This window comes from Oryctolagus cuniculus, chromosome 6 (assembly GCF_051225735.1).
Source record: "Oryctolagus cuniculus isolate XC-2025 breed Fujian yellow rabbit chromosome 6, ASM5122573v1, whole genome shotgun sequence".
NCBI classification, from domain to species: domain Eukaryota; kingdom Metazoa; phylum Chordata; class Mammalia; order Lagomorpha; family Leporidae; genus Oryctolagus; species Oryctolagus cuniculus.
The window spans coordinates 75,554,376-75,572,156 of NC_142872.1; the positions used below are offsets into that span (position 1 = coordinate 75,554,376).

The window sequence follows — 17,781 nt, forward strand, 5'->3', positions numbered from 1 at the left end:
CTGCTTTTAATCTTTTACTTACCAGTTTGCACTCATGGATACTATATATGGATGGACAGATAGATAGACAGATAGAGATAGAGAATTGAGATTACAGAGATAGATATAGCATGGGCATAGACACAGATTTAGGATTAGATAGTTAACTATGGAGTTGTTATGAAAGTTTCCTGAAAATTTATACAATATAATTGTCCCTTTTATAGCGCAGCTAGAGGGGCCAGCACTGTGATCCAGCAGGTTAAGCCACTGCTTGGTATGGTGGCACCCCATATCAGAGTGCCGATTTGAGTCCCAACAGCTTTGCTCCTGATCTAGTTGCCTGATAATGACCTGTGGAGGCAGCAAATGATGGCACTATTGCTTTGGTCCCTGCCACCCATGAGGGAGACTCAAATGAGTTCTAGGCTCCTGTCTTTGGCATGGGTCTGCCTCTGCAGTTGCAGCCATTTGTGAAGTGAACCAGTAGATGAGAAATCTCTGTCCTTCCCCTTCTGTCTGTTACTCGTTCTTTAGATAAACAAATAAATCTTTAAAAATATATGTTCTTCTCTGTTTCTCCAATCTTTTGGCAATATATGATTAGAACCTGATATGTTAAGGAAAACAATGGATGCTTGTGTTGTAATGGATGGATTCATAGTTGAGAAAATGATCCCATGAGTATAAAAAATACGTGGCCTGCACCTCGGCTTACTAGGCTAATCCTCCGCCTGCGGCGCTGGCACCCAGGGTCCTAGTCCCAGTTGGAGTGCCGGATTCTGACCCGGTTGCTCCTCTTCCAGTCCAGCTCTCTGCTGTGGCCTGGGAGTGCAGTGGAGGATGGCCCAGGTCCTTGGACCCTGCACCCTCATGGGAGACCAGGAGGAAGCACCTGGCTCCTGGCTTCGGATCGGCGCAGCGTGCTGTCCTTAGTGGCCACTTTGGGGGTGAACCAACGGAAAAAGAAAGACCTTTCTCTCTGTCTCTCTGTCTCTCTGTCTCTCTGTCTCTCTGTCTCTTTCACACTCTAACTCTGCCTGTCCAAAAAAAAAAAAAGTGAAATGTCATTCAATATTTGTGTACTTCTTTTTTGTAAATGTCTTAGGAGGTCTCGTCCTGCGAGGTCCGCACAACTAGGGAGAGTGGGGCGACGATGTTCCTCCACAAGAAGCACTGGGGTCAGGCTTCAGTGAACATGTCTGCTTTAATAACAACCATCTACACTTTTTGAAGGGCAGGCAGAAAGGGCATAACTAATTCAGGGAAACATTAACTCCATAGGACAGAACCAACACTGGTGCCAATATTCCTCTCCAATCAGCTTGAAGGTCACGTAGCTAGGGTAGCTTTCCAGGTAGGGATTTTGGACATCTAGGAAACAGGAAATACTAAGAAATCAGAACACTGGATCTATCTTAAGATTAAACACATTTTTAAACAACTTATAACAGAAATTGTTAGTCCTGATAACATTTAATTAACATTGGTTCTTAAAATAGTTTAACTGGGAAATGTCTTTTGGAAGACATTAATTCTTCTTATTTGAAGGTAAGATGATTATCCCAAAATATTTTATTAAAATTATAAAGGTAAACCTGTAAATTTTAAGGTTATGGTGAGATTTTGAATAAGAGGCACACAATTTATTAGTAATTCCATTTTAAAGATTATTACTTTAGTAATTTACTTGCTATCATGAATGATTTGTTTTATCATTTTATCATAATTGTCATATGCCAGAAAAATATAAAAATGATCAAAGCCAATTCATGATTTTCCAAACACACGTATTTTTATGTACTAAATAATATTTTCTTAAGATTCTATTTAGTTGGCATGTCTTACTAATGACTTTGGTATTCTAGCTTTTTAATTATCTGAATACTTTAACTGTTTCGTGTTCTAACTTTTGTCCATTTAAGTCACTCCTCCATTTTTGGCTTATATTTGAGAGGTGGTAGGGAATATAATACAGTTATTTTTCCTAGTGTTATGAATGTTTAGACATTAAACTATTAAAGGATGAAGATGGTAAGATTCATCCTTTCTATGTTGATCCAGTAAATGAGTCAGCTAAGTATTAGGGAAAACTGTAACAATAACAGAAACAATAACAAATACAATATATCAACTCTACACATGTCTCTCTGGGGAGAGAAAATGGACAACATCTCAATTACACAAACACAATTCCATAAACAAGATTTATTTAATCACCATGTATTGCACTGAGATACTGTTTTTTTTTTCTATTTGATGCTTATCCACATTGCAGACTTCCAAAAGTTCTAAAAAGATTATTCAGACTTTCAGATTTTAAAAAATCAAAAGTTAATAAGTTAAATGATTCACCTTTGACTACAAGGGCCCACAAAAATATTAGCTGATTTTTGTGAATCTTTATACCCATTCATAAGAACTAGCAAAAAGTGTGGTCCTACAAAGGATTCAATATGTATTTTGATTGATTCATGAAAGACGTTGAGGGATTAGCTTTTTTCACTATATTTCCAACATATTCTGATTTCAAAGCTTTAATAATTTTTGAGATTCTTTCTGCTGATCCTTCACCAAACTAAAAGTTATCTTGAAATGATTGCAACAGTGTAAGAAGGCTATAGATTCTGTACATAATCTTGCTCTAGCCACCTACATATTATCAAATTTTCTTTTATTTTTACATTTTAAATAATAATTATTTTTGCCAGTAAATCTGAACTTGTAGATGAACCTTTTGATAATTCTTCAACTTTGTGCAAAGGAAACATAAAATTCCTTATTATTTAACATTTAACATTAAGACAAAGATGAACTAGAAACAAGAAAAATAAAATGAGTCAATTAGACAATTTATAACTGAAAATATTTTTAGTCTTGGATAGCTTTATGTCTTACACAGTTAGAATTGTTTAGGTTTATAAGACCAATACAAAGTAATAATTAGTTTTAATTAGAAAACCATGGCTAAACAAATATTTTGTGGAGAATGAAGTTATTTATGTAAACCATTCTTCATTTTCAGTTGGTTTTTAACACTTGTTTCTATGGCATACTACAGGGCAAATGCGTCCACTGAATATTTGTTTTAAATTCTCATAAGATGCTATTCATTAAATTGCCTTAAAGTAAATGTTACATTTATTTGGGATCCTGACTGAAAATATATCAATATGCATAGGTTGTACTTTAGTGTTTGAATATTCCATTTCCACTGTTCTCCTAAGTATTAAAACAAGCTGCATATGATATGAGGCAAAAGTATAAAAATCAAAGTACAGAAAGTTACTCTTTCATTTTTAGCAGATAATCATTTAATAATGTACAGAAGCATAACATTGGGGTTTTCATAAATGAAAAAAATTATTCATTTGAAAAATCTTAAATTTCTACAAATGAAATTTGGGATAATTTTCATAGCTCATTTAAGAAAAAAATGTGGTCCTTGCTATTTAATGCTTCCTGTATATAAAGATTGAATAGTAATTTATATTAGTTCACTGAACATACATCCTCACAATTTTTTTGGAATTTTTGCGTCACCATATTCTTGTTTTGTTTTTTCTCACTTTTATAATTTATGTATCATTGCAGATTAAAAAAATCAACAGAAACTTTCCTGTAAACCAGCAGGTAAGACTAAGACATGCTTGGGAAACCAAGTCACATTTTTTTAATTTTATCTATTATAAAAGATAACCTTGATGTCATCTTATTTTTATGCAGAAATAATTGTTACTAGCATTTGTTATCTTTGGGTAAAGCATAAATTTAAAAAGCTATCTTTCAAATGATGCAGTATAACTATATTTCTAATCATAATAAAATATTATTTAAATATTTTTATCAAAGTAAACTAAGTTAAAACTCAACTTTTTTGACAAGATAATTGTGTTTATTTCAATGCAGTGTTGAAGAACCTGGTAAGATGGTTTTAGTGTGTCTGAATTTTTGGGAGACCTATTTTTAATTGATCTCAAAGTTTGAGAGATATTGGTAAAATTTGCTGACCATGTTTCAAATGAATTTAAATTAATATACAGAATGAAAATATTATATGATTAATCAAACAAGGTTTCATAAATTTGTTACTCTTGACATAAACTTTGACTTATTATCATTGATCAAATCTAACTACTCAAGATGGTAACTACTGAAGATGGTACATAAATCACAAATCAATTTCCATGGTAAAAAAACTTTAAGTCCCCTTCAATCGTTAAAACATAAGTTTTCTTAACAAAACTTCAACTACTCTATCTGTAACATTTATACATATGCAGGATATTTATTCATTTGAGGATAAAATGATAAATGGTTGTAAATTCTCAGTATATGCTATTATCATTAATGTTGCTAAATTTTAAACTTGCTCTTAGGAATAAAGAATTTATGTTTCGTGGAAATTATGTCATTAGTGATGCTGCTAGCTCATACAACCATGTGTAGCAAAAATCCTCATGAGAGCAGCTTAGCTTTGAAGAGGTCAGTGTGTCTACTGTCTACCAAGCTCTGAATGACGTCTTTTCAGCTCTGAGCAATGCCTCTTTCCTGTCTTGAAGCCTTCACCTCTGAGCCAAAATGATATTTGGAGTAGATGCAGAGCTTGGAGACAACACTGATTTTTGTCATTTTTTACAGCAAGTTTGTCATTGTATTAACAATGCAGAAACCAGAGCTGCAACCCAGAGCCTGGGAGAGTATACTTGGGACACAAGCTGTGTAGTTCCCATCCTGTCCTAGGTGACCCTGACACAGGTGCTGCCAAGGGAACACCTTGAGAACTAGAATTTGTTGACTTCATAGGGCTCTAGTACAGGGGAAGTATAATTAGTGGGAAGTCATTCAAACAGAAGGAGGCTTCAGCCACAGGAGACACTGCAATGTCCATCAGTAGACAGAGCAGTTTTATAGTCAGATATTCCCATAAAAATGGAAATCTACTCATTTTGTGAATTCTTGCCACAAATAAAAATGATGGATATTTCTCTGATTTAAGAATGCCTCTAAGATCTGTGTCGTCACCCCTCCTTGTCCTTTCTAACCTCGACACATGAAATATGAATAATTGGTGTAATTTATTTTACTGTGAGTGTCTCATTGCCCTGATAACCCCACAGCTATTCTTTACTCCCCATGACAACTACATCTAACACTTCATATGTTGCAGAAAACTCTGAGGTACAACAAAACGGTAATGAATTCATTTGAGCAAGAAGCAATTCATGAATCAGAAAACACAAAATCCAAAGGGGTTTAGTGCTCATATGACAGAGCACCAGGAGCAACTATTTATGGGGAAAATGATGAAGCAAAATAAAGAAAATATTCATGGTTACAATTATATCAGGACACTTCAAAAATTTGTGAAATGATGCAATTAAAGGATAACTTTATTTTGGCACATAAATTTTTGAAACTCAAGCAGTTTCTTATAATGCATATTTTCTATTAAGTTTGTGAACTATGCTGATACAATTACCTGAAAGCTTCTAGTCATATAATCATAAGTTTATACGCTACTTCTGATTGGTTGAGTAAGTTCTGTTTTTCTTTAATGTAGGCCTAAAATTAAGTTTTGTTTATGTTCGCAAATCAAGCAAGGTTGAGGTCACTTGGAAGCCCTCATGGGGATTGAGCCATCTCCTGCTCCCCTTCAGGGCATATATTAGGAGGAAGCTGTTACAGAAAGGTAGTAACCGGGACTCCAACTGCGCACTCCAGGTTGGGAAGTGGACATCTGAATCACCCTGTCAGATACTCACCCCACCAGTTCTGTTTGTTTTGGTTTGATTTAGTTTTAAGATTTATTTATTATTAATTTGAAAGGCAGAGTTACAGAGGCAGAGGCAGAGAGAGGGGGAGAGGGCTTCCATCCCCTGGTTTACTCTCCAAATCCAGAGCTGGGAGGATCTGAAGCCAGGAGCCAGGATTTTATTCTGTGTCTCCCACACGGGTACAGGAGCTCAAGCACTTGGACCATCTTCTGCTTTCCCAGGCCATAAAAGAGAGCTGGATCGGAAGTGGAGCAAACAGGACTAGAACCGGCTCCCACATGGGATGCTGGCACTGCAGGCGGCAGTGTTACCTGTTACACCGCGGCGTCAGCCCTGTCCACTTCTGTTTTTATCTAAGTCTGGAATAATATTAAATGAGAACCTGAGGTAAAATTGCTTGTAGAATACAAGCACTAAAAGCACTAAATAACACTAAAAGCAGTTGTAGTTTAACACTGTATACCTACATAACATTCTAACATGTACTTATATTTAATCAGCATAAATGTGTCCTATTATTCTTTTTTTTTTTTTTTTTTTTTTTGACAGGCAGAGTGGATAGTGAGAGAGAGAGACAGAGAGAAAGGTCTTCCTTTTGCCGTTGGTTCACCCTCCAATGGCCGCCATGGCTGGCGCGCTGCCGCCAACACACTGCGGCCGACGCACTGCGGCCGACGCACCACACTGATCCGAAGCCAGGAGCCAGGTGCTTCTTCTGGTCTCCCATGAGGGTGCAGGGCCCTAACACTTGGGCCATCCTCCACTGCACTCCCTGGCCACAGCAGAGAGCTGTCCTGGAAGAAGGGCAACCAGGACAGAATCCGGCGCCCCGACCAGGACTAGAACCCGGTGTGCCGGTGCCACTAGGTGGAGGATTAGCCTACTGAGCAATGGCACCGGCCTCCTATTATTCTTGCATTTTAATTTGCAAGTATTTTAATAGTCTTAATTATCCTTAAATTTCATTTTAAATCTCTACATATCATAATTTCAAAATCCTAATAATTTTTTCATGGAATTTTTGATAGTTGAAAGCAAGATTTAATGGATTTTTTTCCCTTTACTGATTTACAACATGTAAATGGACAATTTGGGGAAATAACACTAGTTTATAGAGCAATATTCATATATATGCCTAACAGGAAAATTCATCTGCATGGCATGATAGCAATACATTGGAAGACAAGGATACAATCCCTATTTAATCAACTCTGGGCCCTTTAGGAAACTGAAATTTAAAAGCTATACAAGTATAATCCCATTTCTGATTCACACATAGCATTCAAACAAGATCTTGTGTTGGGCTAGACTACGTTGAATTGTTGTCACTCAGATTTCTTTCTAACTTTATTTCTATAAGATGTTTTGAAACTTAGACTAGAAATACAAACCAGGGTGCTTTGAAAAGCTATATAGAAAATGAAATTAAAGGGAAAGTTTATTTTGGTGCACAATTTTTTAAAGACTCATGCATATGAGAGTTTTTCAATAAGTTTATAGATTATTACTCCCTCAAAATAGAAGTTGATAATGAATTTCTTCTGTAATTACCAAAAAAAAACTATAGAAGATTAATTAATCATTAAAATATTAATATAGCAACTCCTTTATACTATGCATGTCATGCAAAATAATATAATTAAACATATATAGTAGTTTGGATGATTTTAAAAGTAATATTCATCTAAAATAAATTATTAACTTAGGTAGCTCATCTTCTAGAAATACTCATATTTGGCTGTCCATAATGTGGGCACATTATCATAGAAATATACAGAGAATACAGAGAATGCTGGGAGACTGGTTATTGCTATTTGTGTTGGAGAGGGCTAAGGATTAAAGGATGATTTAAAATTTCATTTCTGGAGTATCATCAAAGAAGAAAGAGTGGTAAAGGCCTCCAAACATTCACTTCTCTAAATGCAAGAAAAAATTAGAAAAATGATTTGATTAAGATCATGTTTTTACAACTGCAAAAACTCACCAAAGTCATGCCAAGCTCGTTAACAATAGCAGCTAAATCTTTAAAAGAACAATGAACTTTGTGTTTTTTTTTTTAACTTAATCTAGTATATATTCCACTCACCACCAATATGGGAACTTTGAAAATAACAGCTCACTTCTGTGATCTGACTTTCTGGTCTAAGTCCAAGTATCATTCAAAGTCCACTTGCCTAAAATGTACAATCAAGTAAGATGCATTTTTGTCTCATTAAAATTTAGCTTTGTTTAAGATATGTAGGTATGTGCATGTGTGTGAGTTTTAAACAAAATATCCTATTAATGAAACTGGAAATAGGTCATTACCTGGAGCATTTCGCAATACATTTTTTTCCAACCAGAGGAAACTTTTTTAAAAATTACTGTTATGTATATTCATAACTGTAGACAACAAAACATGGCATTTCATAATCTGCTGACAATGTATGTGTTGTCATTCTGGTCTGTATTATACTATTTGGTAATAAAAATTGTTGGCCATTGAATGATTTAAAGGATGGTCCTTTTCTAAAAAGCAATGGCTTCATTTACTTTAACTCTTGGAAAAGTAGATAGCTTATAAGTAATTGTTAGAGTACAGTGGCAGATGTTTTACAGGAAAGTGATAAATTATTTTAGACTAAATTAAACAACCTACACCTAATTATGCAAAATTTCATTATTACATAAAGATAAATTTACTGTATTTTAGAAAACTTGGAAGAAAGTGATTTAAGTGTTGGAAAGCTGTGTAATATGAGTATATGTGTGTATTATTTATACATAAACATGGAGATTCATTTTTGGAAAAGCTGTCTTAAATTTCATTTGCTTTCTTTTTTTTTTTAAGATTTATTTATTTATTTGAAAGTCAGAGAAACACAAAGATAGGAGAGGCAGAGAGAGAGGTCTTCCATCTGATGGTTTACTCCTCAGTTGGCTGCAATGGCCCGAGCTGTGCCAATCTGAAGCCAGGAGACAGGAGCCTCTTCCTCATCTCCCACGTGGATGCAGGGGCCCAAGGACTTGAGCCATCTTCTACTGCTTTCCCAGGCCATAGCAAAGAGCTGGATGGGAAGTAGAGCAGCTGGGACTCAAACCGGCACTCACATGGGATGCCGGTGCTTCAGGCCAGGGCGTCAACCAGTTACGCCACGGCACCCGCAGCCTCATTTGCTTTTCAGATAAAAATTTAATATTGTAATGTGAGAGTAAATATATGTAGTAAAATTTTCTTGTTTCTATCACTCACACACATGCACATACAAACTGATAGAGTAATAGTTAGATTATCGGTACATAAATAAATAGAACATAGATGATAGATGATACATACAGATGGATACATAAAGAGATATCAAATGAGTACTGTATGTAAGTGAAGTATACAGTATATATATATATATATGATATTCTATATTAAAGACAGTGATGTGAAAGGATGAGATACTGGGTAGGAATATTAGGGCAGGTACAGCTAAGTTAAAATGTTTTGAGAAAGTAAAGCCAAATTTCACAAACTTTCTCACCAGTAAAAGTATCCACTTCACGTGAAGCACTTGCTTATAAAGAGAGAGTCTCAGTACTCACTCCCAGTTTATCTCCCCAGGCCTGTAAGGATCATGATATCCTTACACATTCCAAATCAATAATAGAAAACATAATCTGAAAGGGGGTAGCCTGTACACCAAAGGAGTTGCAGAACCAGCTTTATATCACTACAGGTTGTTGAGAATTTTCTATACATGGAATTTACATAAAGTTCTATAAATGGAATCATAGGCATTTATCTGCCTTGTTGCATAACACATAACAGTTTTCATTTTTGTCTATATGACTGTGTGCATCAACACTTCATTCCTTTTTATTTCTGAGTAGCACTTCATTGATGGCTAAGGCGTCATTGGTATATGAATTCAGTTGCTAATGCACATTTGTTTCATTGAAAGTTTTCAGTAATACAGACAAAGCTGGCATAAAATATTTTTAAATATTTCTTTACTGATTTGGAATGCAAATACAGACAAGAAAGTTCTTCCCAAATCCCTGTAATAGCTTAGGCTGGGCCAACCTGAAACCAGAAGCTGGGAACTCAATCCCTTTCTCCCACATGATTGGCAGGAACCCAGCAACTTGAGCCATTACCTGCTGCCTCCCAGTTTGTACATTCACAAGCAACCGGATCATAGGACTCAAGTCTAGGCCCTCTGACATGAGATTCAGGTATCCCAAGTGGCATCTTACCCACTGTTTCAAATGCCTGCCATAATGTTGTAAATATTTATGGATGTCTTTTTATTGAGACAAAAACTGAAAAAGTGAAATTAAAAGATTAAAATAAAAATAAGCTTTTTTCTTTAAGTTTCTTCAAGTTCAAGAAAATTATATAAGCAATAATAGCAGACACTTAGTCCATCCCTAAACAACTGAGGGTCCTTAAATTTAGACATGTCAATACCACCTTTTTGCTGCTGGTGCTATGGCACAGTGGGTTAAAGCCATGGCTCGAGGCACCAGCATCCCATGTGGGCATTGGTTCAAGTCCCAGCTGATTCAGTTCTGATCCAGTTCCCTGCTGGTGTGCCTGGAAATGCAGTGTGAGGTGGCCCAGGTGCTTAGGGCTCTGCACCGACATGGGAGCCTGGAGGAGGCTCCTGGCCCCCAGCTTAAGCCTGGCCTAGCACTGGTCATTGCAGCAATTTGGGTAATGGGCCAGTAGATGGAGGATCTCTCTCTCTTCCTCTCCTCTCTCTCTCTCTCTCTCTTTGTAACTCTATCTTTCAGGTAAATAAATCAATCTTAAAAAAAAAAAAAAAACTTCACATCAAAATGCTCTCAGAATTTTCCTTTCTGGTGGGAGGATTATGCAGAAGCAGCGTCCTGTTGGAGAAGGACATTCTGATGAGGATTTATCTATTTATTTATCTATTGCTAAAGCTTTGGCTAACTTTTTCAAAACATTCTCATACTGAGCAGGTGCTATCCAATACACTTCAGAAACCCAACAAGTAAAAAGCCTTGAGTATCCCCCGAAATATTGCTAGGATTTTGCTCTTGACTGGCCCACCTTTGGCTTTGTCTGGACCCATGGCACCTCTTGGTAGCCATTGTTTTCACTGTGCTTTGCCTTCAGGATTGTATTGGCCATGTTTAATTTCCTGTTCTGAGTTTTCCAGGAAAGCTTCTGGATTTTGATTCTGATTGATTAATATTGTTATTGAATGCTCTGTACCTGTCCTGATATGGTTGCAACAGCTTTGGCTTCTACTGAGCAGAAAGTTTGTGTCATTTTAATTTTTCAGTCAGGACTGTGTAAATTGAAGCAATTCAGATTTGTTGCTGTTGTTGTTGTTGTTAATTCTCAGTACTTTTCAGTTATGACACAATCTAGTTTAATTTCTTTGTCACACTGTCGATGGTCTGCCACTATGAAATTCATCCTAACCAGTGTCACATACGTTCTTAGAATGAGTTATCAGGGCAAGGGTTTGAACTGCTGATTATGGTACTGGCTGAACGCTCACATCCCATATTGGTGTGCCTAGGTTTAAGTCTGGGCCATTCTCCCAATCCCAGCTTCCTACTAATGAATATCCTGGGAGGAAGCAGTGATGGTTCAAGTATCTGGGTTCCTACCACCCATATGGAAGACCTGGACAGTATTCTTGGCTCCTGGTTTTAGTCCAAGTCTAGCCCTGGGCACTGTGGGCATTCAGGGAGCAAACTGTCACAATCTTTGGTTGAAAATCAGACATTAGATAATTCAGTTTATCAAGACTGTGTTTTTAAGAGTACTAGATCTTTGTTTTTATTACTTCTAATGTAAAATAGTTGTGTCCTCTCTGCCCATGATTGCCATGTGATGTAGGATTTCTATCAAAGCTGGCTTGACACAGGTCACTTACAGCCAACTATCTTCTCAGCCCTCAATCTTTTTATCTTCAAAGATAGTTGCAAAGTCATGAGGGTGTGATCCGTGGTGCTGGGCCAGTGCAGGACATGAGGATGGGAGCTCTGTGTTACACTGTTGGCCTTTCTTTCCTGGGATTAGTTGTCTCTGCCAGCCCAAATGTCTAACTCTCGTGGCGTTCCTACCCCTTACTCTGGGATCTGCCTATTGTTTTCCGGGCCTTTTGCCATGTACAGTTGCAGAGATCAATCAAATCCTGTAACCACCAAGAGCTCATTTATTATCCCCGATACACAAAATAAATAACTCAGCATCACCAAAATATGGTTTTATTCCATTGTAAGATACCTAGACACAAAATACAAAATATGTTTCTCTTGACGTATGCAGCCACTGATGTCTCTATTCATAAATACTTTTCAATTCTCATTTTTATTTTTTTTTGTTTGCCTTCCTGGGCGTCTTGAGTTTTTTTACCTTAGTGGCTAGCTGATGATTTAGAAACAAGTTCTGCAAGCATATTTCCCTCAGAGATTCCACCATCAGCTGATTGATATATTTTCTGAAGTCTGTACTTTTATGTGTCTTCTCCCTTCATTTGCCTAGACTTGTGTGGCTTTCTCCTTTATACAACCTACTTGATAAATTTGTCAGTTTATTAGCAATCTCCAGTCTGACAATTGCCCCAACCTGAATCCCAACCTCACACCAACAAACTACTTGGTCTGAACAGTTGTTTTCTGCTATGTTATTATTTTAGCTATCAAGATCGCAAGATTATGCTACCCACACACCCACCCACATTTTATCCCAGCATGTCTGATATCAAAGCTGCTGGATTTGAATTTCAGGTGTATTTGTGTCAAGTAATTATTTTCACTAATCTCAGAAGGCAGGAATGAAGTAGGAGTAAATGGAACCAGTAAAAGATAGATTCTCCCTGTTCTTACCCAATGTTCTACAAATTTTGAAGGATAGGTAACAGTTTCAGTTTATGGGCTGTCTTCAGTCACGCTCCCAAGATCCAACATGATTGTTTTTGGTAGTTTATTTTCCAGCTTTAAACTGATTTTTTGTAGATAGGATTTACTTTTGGTATCATTCAGAATCTTGCTGTATAAAAGAGAGAGAAAAGAATGGAAGTGGGTATATGAGGCTACTAAAATTAAAGAACTGTTTAAAGTTGCACAAGGACCAAAAAGATTCTGAGTAAATATTAAGTCAGTGGGGAGGGAGGACCTAGGCCTTTTGAAGCAAGAGAAAAAGCTGTTAAGAATCATTAGAGGGTGGTCAGGGGAGTAAATTACCTGGTGGAAGAGATTTCCTTTGGCAAAGGGTCCCACTCAATCCCTGGCAGCATCTTCAGAGTCTGAGTTCGAGAATATACCCTGTCCTCTCTTATGGCCTACACAGGGCTCCCCCAGCTGGATTTATTACAAGTTCTTGTCAGAGCAAATAAGCTGAATTCAAATAAGACGTAGATAAAATGCAAGAATGGGGGCAGGATTTACTTAAAGAGATTGAAGAGATAGTACACACTTATAAGGGAATGTGGGGGGCCTCACGGGGAAGATCTCGACCACCCCAGTTCAGCCACCCCCTTCATTGGGTAGGGGTTATACCTAATTGAATATGCAAATGGCATGGCTATGGGCAGGTTTCAGTGAATGTGATATCTCTGATAAAGTTTTATGATGTCTCCATGCGGAACTTGGTATATGGATGTTCTTTGTGGTGTCTATGATAGAGGAGGCTCAGATGTATTGCGGAAAGTGGTTGTGATGAGTTGGCCTTGGAAAGAGGTGGATTTTTTTTAAGCAGTTCAGGGCTAAAGTACAGAGACTACTGGAAACCTCTTGGCTCCTTTGTTTACTAACTCTCTGCTTAGCCCACATCACTCTCACTCCCCTCCCAGGTTTTCCCTAGCAACTCCTCTCATAGAATGACTGCAACACAAGAAAGAAGGCAAAGCAGCTTGTTTGTAAAGCACATGAGTGTCAGCATCCCAGATGTAAAACAGGTTACAGGACGGAATTATGTTTAACTGGGGGAGGGGAGGTGCAGATACATATCATACTTTGTAAGCAGTGTCAATTTCCACTGGTTTCACTGTTGGACTGTTAATCAATTGTAGTGATTGCTTTCAGGAGTAAAACGTAGATGATTATGGTATTTATTTCATTTCACACATATTAAATATATTTTATTAAATAGTGAAATGGAACACATTTTCTTTTTTATTTTTTTAAAGATTTATTTTATTTATTTGAAAGACAGAGTTAGAGAGAGAGGTAGAGCCAGAGAGAGAGAGAGAGAGAGGTCTTCCATCTGCTGGTTCATTCCTCAGTTGGCCACAATAGCCAGAGCAGAACTGATCTGGAGCCAGGAGCCAAGAGCTTCTTTCGGATCTCCCACATGAGTGCAGGGCCCAAGGACTTGGGCCATCTTCTACTGCTTTCCCAGGCCATAGCAGAGAGCTGGATCAGAAGTGGAGCAGCTGGGACATCCATAAAGGATGCCAGAGCTGCAGGCCAGGGCTTTAACCCGCTGTGCCACAGCACTGGCCCTAGAACACATTTTCTCTTTGCTACTAGTTTGCCTCTAAAAATATGGACGTATAAACTTGGTCACAATGCACATTGTAGTAAATTTACAATGGAAATGCATGCTCAATATTATGTTTTGAAAAGACTATGTTAACCTTTGTGCTTTTTGTGTGTTTTTAAGAGCATTTAGTTCCACAATAAAAACTGGAAGATTTTTCAATGTAATGTACTCTACAGAATATTTTACACATTCTTAAGTCATAGAAAAAGATTTAGTATAAATATGTATTGAGGTTAAAAACATCTTTGAGTATTGTATCAATTTTCAATATGCCTTGTTTTAAAAGTGCTACTATAGATTTTATTCAAGCTCTTAGATTTCTTGTTAGCTTGCATTACATTTCACTTATTGAAGGAGAAACGTATCTTTTGTTTGTTGTCACTTTCCATTTTTCTGTAAAGTGTTAGACTGTGTATTAGAAAAGTATGCTCCACCTTCAGTCTTAAATATGAAACTAATGTGATATTAGGAGTTAGACATTCAGCTAGAAGTTAGAAATCTGAATATAAATCATGTTTATGCTTTTTTTCTCTGCCTGTGATGCTGTTCTACCAAAAGTGTATGTTCATATAAATATGAATTATTCTCTATATTAACTTGAGTACAAAGCCAAAATTTCTGATCCATCATAAAAAGAACAATTCCAGACACCCACTTTGGATCTGGATTCTAATGTATAGGTTTAATATATATGAGACTAGCAAATGCATATGGAAATTTGGATATCTTGGCGCAGATGTGGGTCAAAAGTGCAAAAACTAATTTAGACTAAGGATTCAGTTCCTGAAGAGGGTAAAGCAACAGGCAATCTGATGAAAGCTTTATATAGAAAAAAGAAAAACTCTAGTCAAATCTACAAAGGTGACCAAAGATGCTCTTTATGCCTATAAATAAGAAAGAACCTCACTTAAAAGTTGGGGAAAGGTAAGAATTGCATTTGTTGAAATCCAAGTGCAAGATTAGAAGCTAATGCCAGTAAGACTGCAAAGTGTATGGTGAGTGACACTTTGTTGTTCAGTGCTGTTCAAATCATTGCATTCTGTATATAGAAAATCTGTGGGTGAAGGTGAGCCTGTTGTGATGAAACTAGAAATATAGAGTACTGATGGCTCCAAATTTCTTCTGTTTAGGATGCCGTTCTTTTGAGATTTGAACAAGTGAAAGAGGTATCTTTTGCAATAAAATAAATGGCTGTCGCCTTTGGACTCATGTATAAATATCACCAAGTATGTGTCATTTATAGAGAACAATGATAGACTGAAACCATGTTTTTGCGCATCTAAAAATGATCATGATTTTTTTGTGATCAATCATTTATAAAATTATTAAGGTCAGAAAAAGTATATGCGGTACAGAAAATGTAGGGAGATGAGATACACTTTGGCTATATTCTCCCATACTTTAATGAATTGATGAATATAGATTTTTTAAGTACAGATATCACCAGTTATATACTTTGTTCATATATAATATGTGTGTGAGCTTATAAAAACAGACATTCATCAAAATGTTAATATTTAATACATTTAAAACATCAGACAGAGCCTGGCTTTGTGGTGCAGTTGGTTAAGCCATTACTTGTACTTCCAGTATGCCCAGTGAGTCCCATTTTGAATTCCGGCTGCTCCATTTCCAATTCATCTGCATGCTAATGTGAGTGGGAAGGCAGTAGAAGGACCAGGCCAAGGCCAAGAGGCTGGAAATTCATCTGGGGACATAATGTGGATGGCAAGGGCCCAAGTTCTTGAGACATCTTTCCTTGTTTCCCAGGCGCATTAGCAGGGAGTTGCATTGGAAGTGGTACAGCTGGAATTTGAATCTGGTTTTAATAAACATTAAGCTAGGTTTCATTAAAAAACTTAAAAAACAAAAAATAGTAGCATATAACTTGCAATTTATCATACAGAATTAAGAAAATACTGAGGGACTATATGACTTTTTGTGATTGAAAATATAAAAGTTTAAAGTAAATTATAATTTTTAATTATACATTGAAAAATAGAAACATGTCTTAAAAAATAGAAAGGCAGCATTTCTTTTATTAGACTTGCAACAGGTTAATTCTTTGTAAATTAAAATGTCTATACTTCTCCATAAGCAGCAGTGTGCCATTTATGTTTGTAAGCAATAAAGAAGTAATTTTCTTTCATTACATATAGAAAATTTCTGGGTTTATTATTTTTGTATTATTCTAAAAATTGAAATTATATATCTAGTGCAAAAATTAATTTCTCAAGCCTCAAAGTATATTCCGACAAATTTACGTATAGTAGAATGTCATGATAACATTTGCAGTTATTTTTAACTATTCCGTGAGAGCAATGATTTGTGTGAATTTGCATCTTAATTACATAATCCTACCCACTGGGGCATGAGTAAATTTTATTTGCAGCGTGAACAGGCTGATTTAGGAGAATGACTAAAATGGATGTGATTAATATGTATTTGTTTTAATGAATGAAATTGTCAATTTTTTTAATTCTACATACCCGGTGCTGCTGCTCACTAGGCTAATCTTCCACCTGTGGCGCCAGCACCCTGGGTTCTAGTACCGGTTGGGGTGCCAGATTCTGTCCCGGTTGCTCCTCTTCCTGTCCAGCTCTCTGCTGAGGCCCTGGAAGGCAGTGGAGGACGGCCCAGGTCCTTGGGCACCTGCACCCTCATGGGAGACCAGGAGGAAGCACCTGGCTCCTGGCTTCGGATTGGCGCAGCGTGCTGTCCTTAGTGGCCACTTTGGGGGTGAACCAATGGAAAAAGTAAGACCTTTCTCTCTCTCTCTCTCACGGTCTAACTCTGCCTGTCAAAAAAAAAAAAAAAAAAAAAAAAAAAAAAAAAAAAAACACCTCTACATATATTTGAAAGTCAGAGAAAGAAAGGGAGAGAAAAGTACAAGTAGAGCTCTTCCTTTCACTGGTTCACTCTCCAAGCACCTAAAAAAGCTGGGGCTGGGCCACCGCCAACCCAGCATGCAAACTCAGTCTGAGTCTTCCATGTGAACAGCAGGGACCCAATTACTTAATTACCTGCTGCTTCTCAGGCTGTGTATTTGAAATCAGGATCAAACCTGGACTCAAACCCAAGTACTCTATTTTTTTTTAAAGATTTATTTTATTTATTCAAAAGACGGAGTTACAGAGAGAGGTAGAGACAGAGAAAGAGTTCTTCCATCCTCTGGTTCACTCCCCAGATGGGCACAACAGCTGGAACGGCACCAATCCAAAGCCAGGAGCCAGAGCTTCTTCTGTGTCTCCCACATGGGTGCAGGGGCCCAAGAACTTGGGCCACCTTCCACTGCCTTCCCAAGCCATAGCAGAGAGCTGGATCGGAAGAGGAGCAGCTGGGACTAGAACAGGCACCTATATGGGATGCCAGCGCTTCAGGCCAACGTGTTAATCCGCTGTGCCACAGCACCAGCCCCAAACCCAAGCACTCTTATATGAGGTGTGAGAACCCTAAGTGACATCTTCATTGCTAGATCAAATGTCTAACTCTGAAACTATGAAATTTTTTAAACTATAAAATTTGTAT

The 17,781-nt window shown here is 37.1% G+C and overlaps 1 protein-coding gene across 6 annotated transcripts in view; it reads left to right on the forward strand.

Moving 5' to 3' along the window:
- The window catches only part of SNTG1 (syntrophin gamma 1), a 918,312-nt gene that overhangs the window by 743,217 nt on the left and 157,314 nt on the right, over nt 1–17,781 (forward strand). For all 6 annotated transcript variants that reach the window (XM_089335218.1, XM_089335217.1, XM_089335216.1 and 3 more), the window contains one exon: nt 3,574–3,612. In XM_089335218.1, the coding sequence (XP_089191344.1) occupies nt 3,574–3,612 (39 nt within the window). The remainder of the gene's footprint in view (nt 1–3,573; nt 3,613–17,781) is intronic.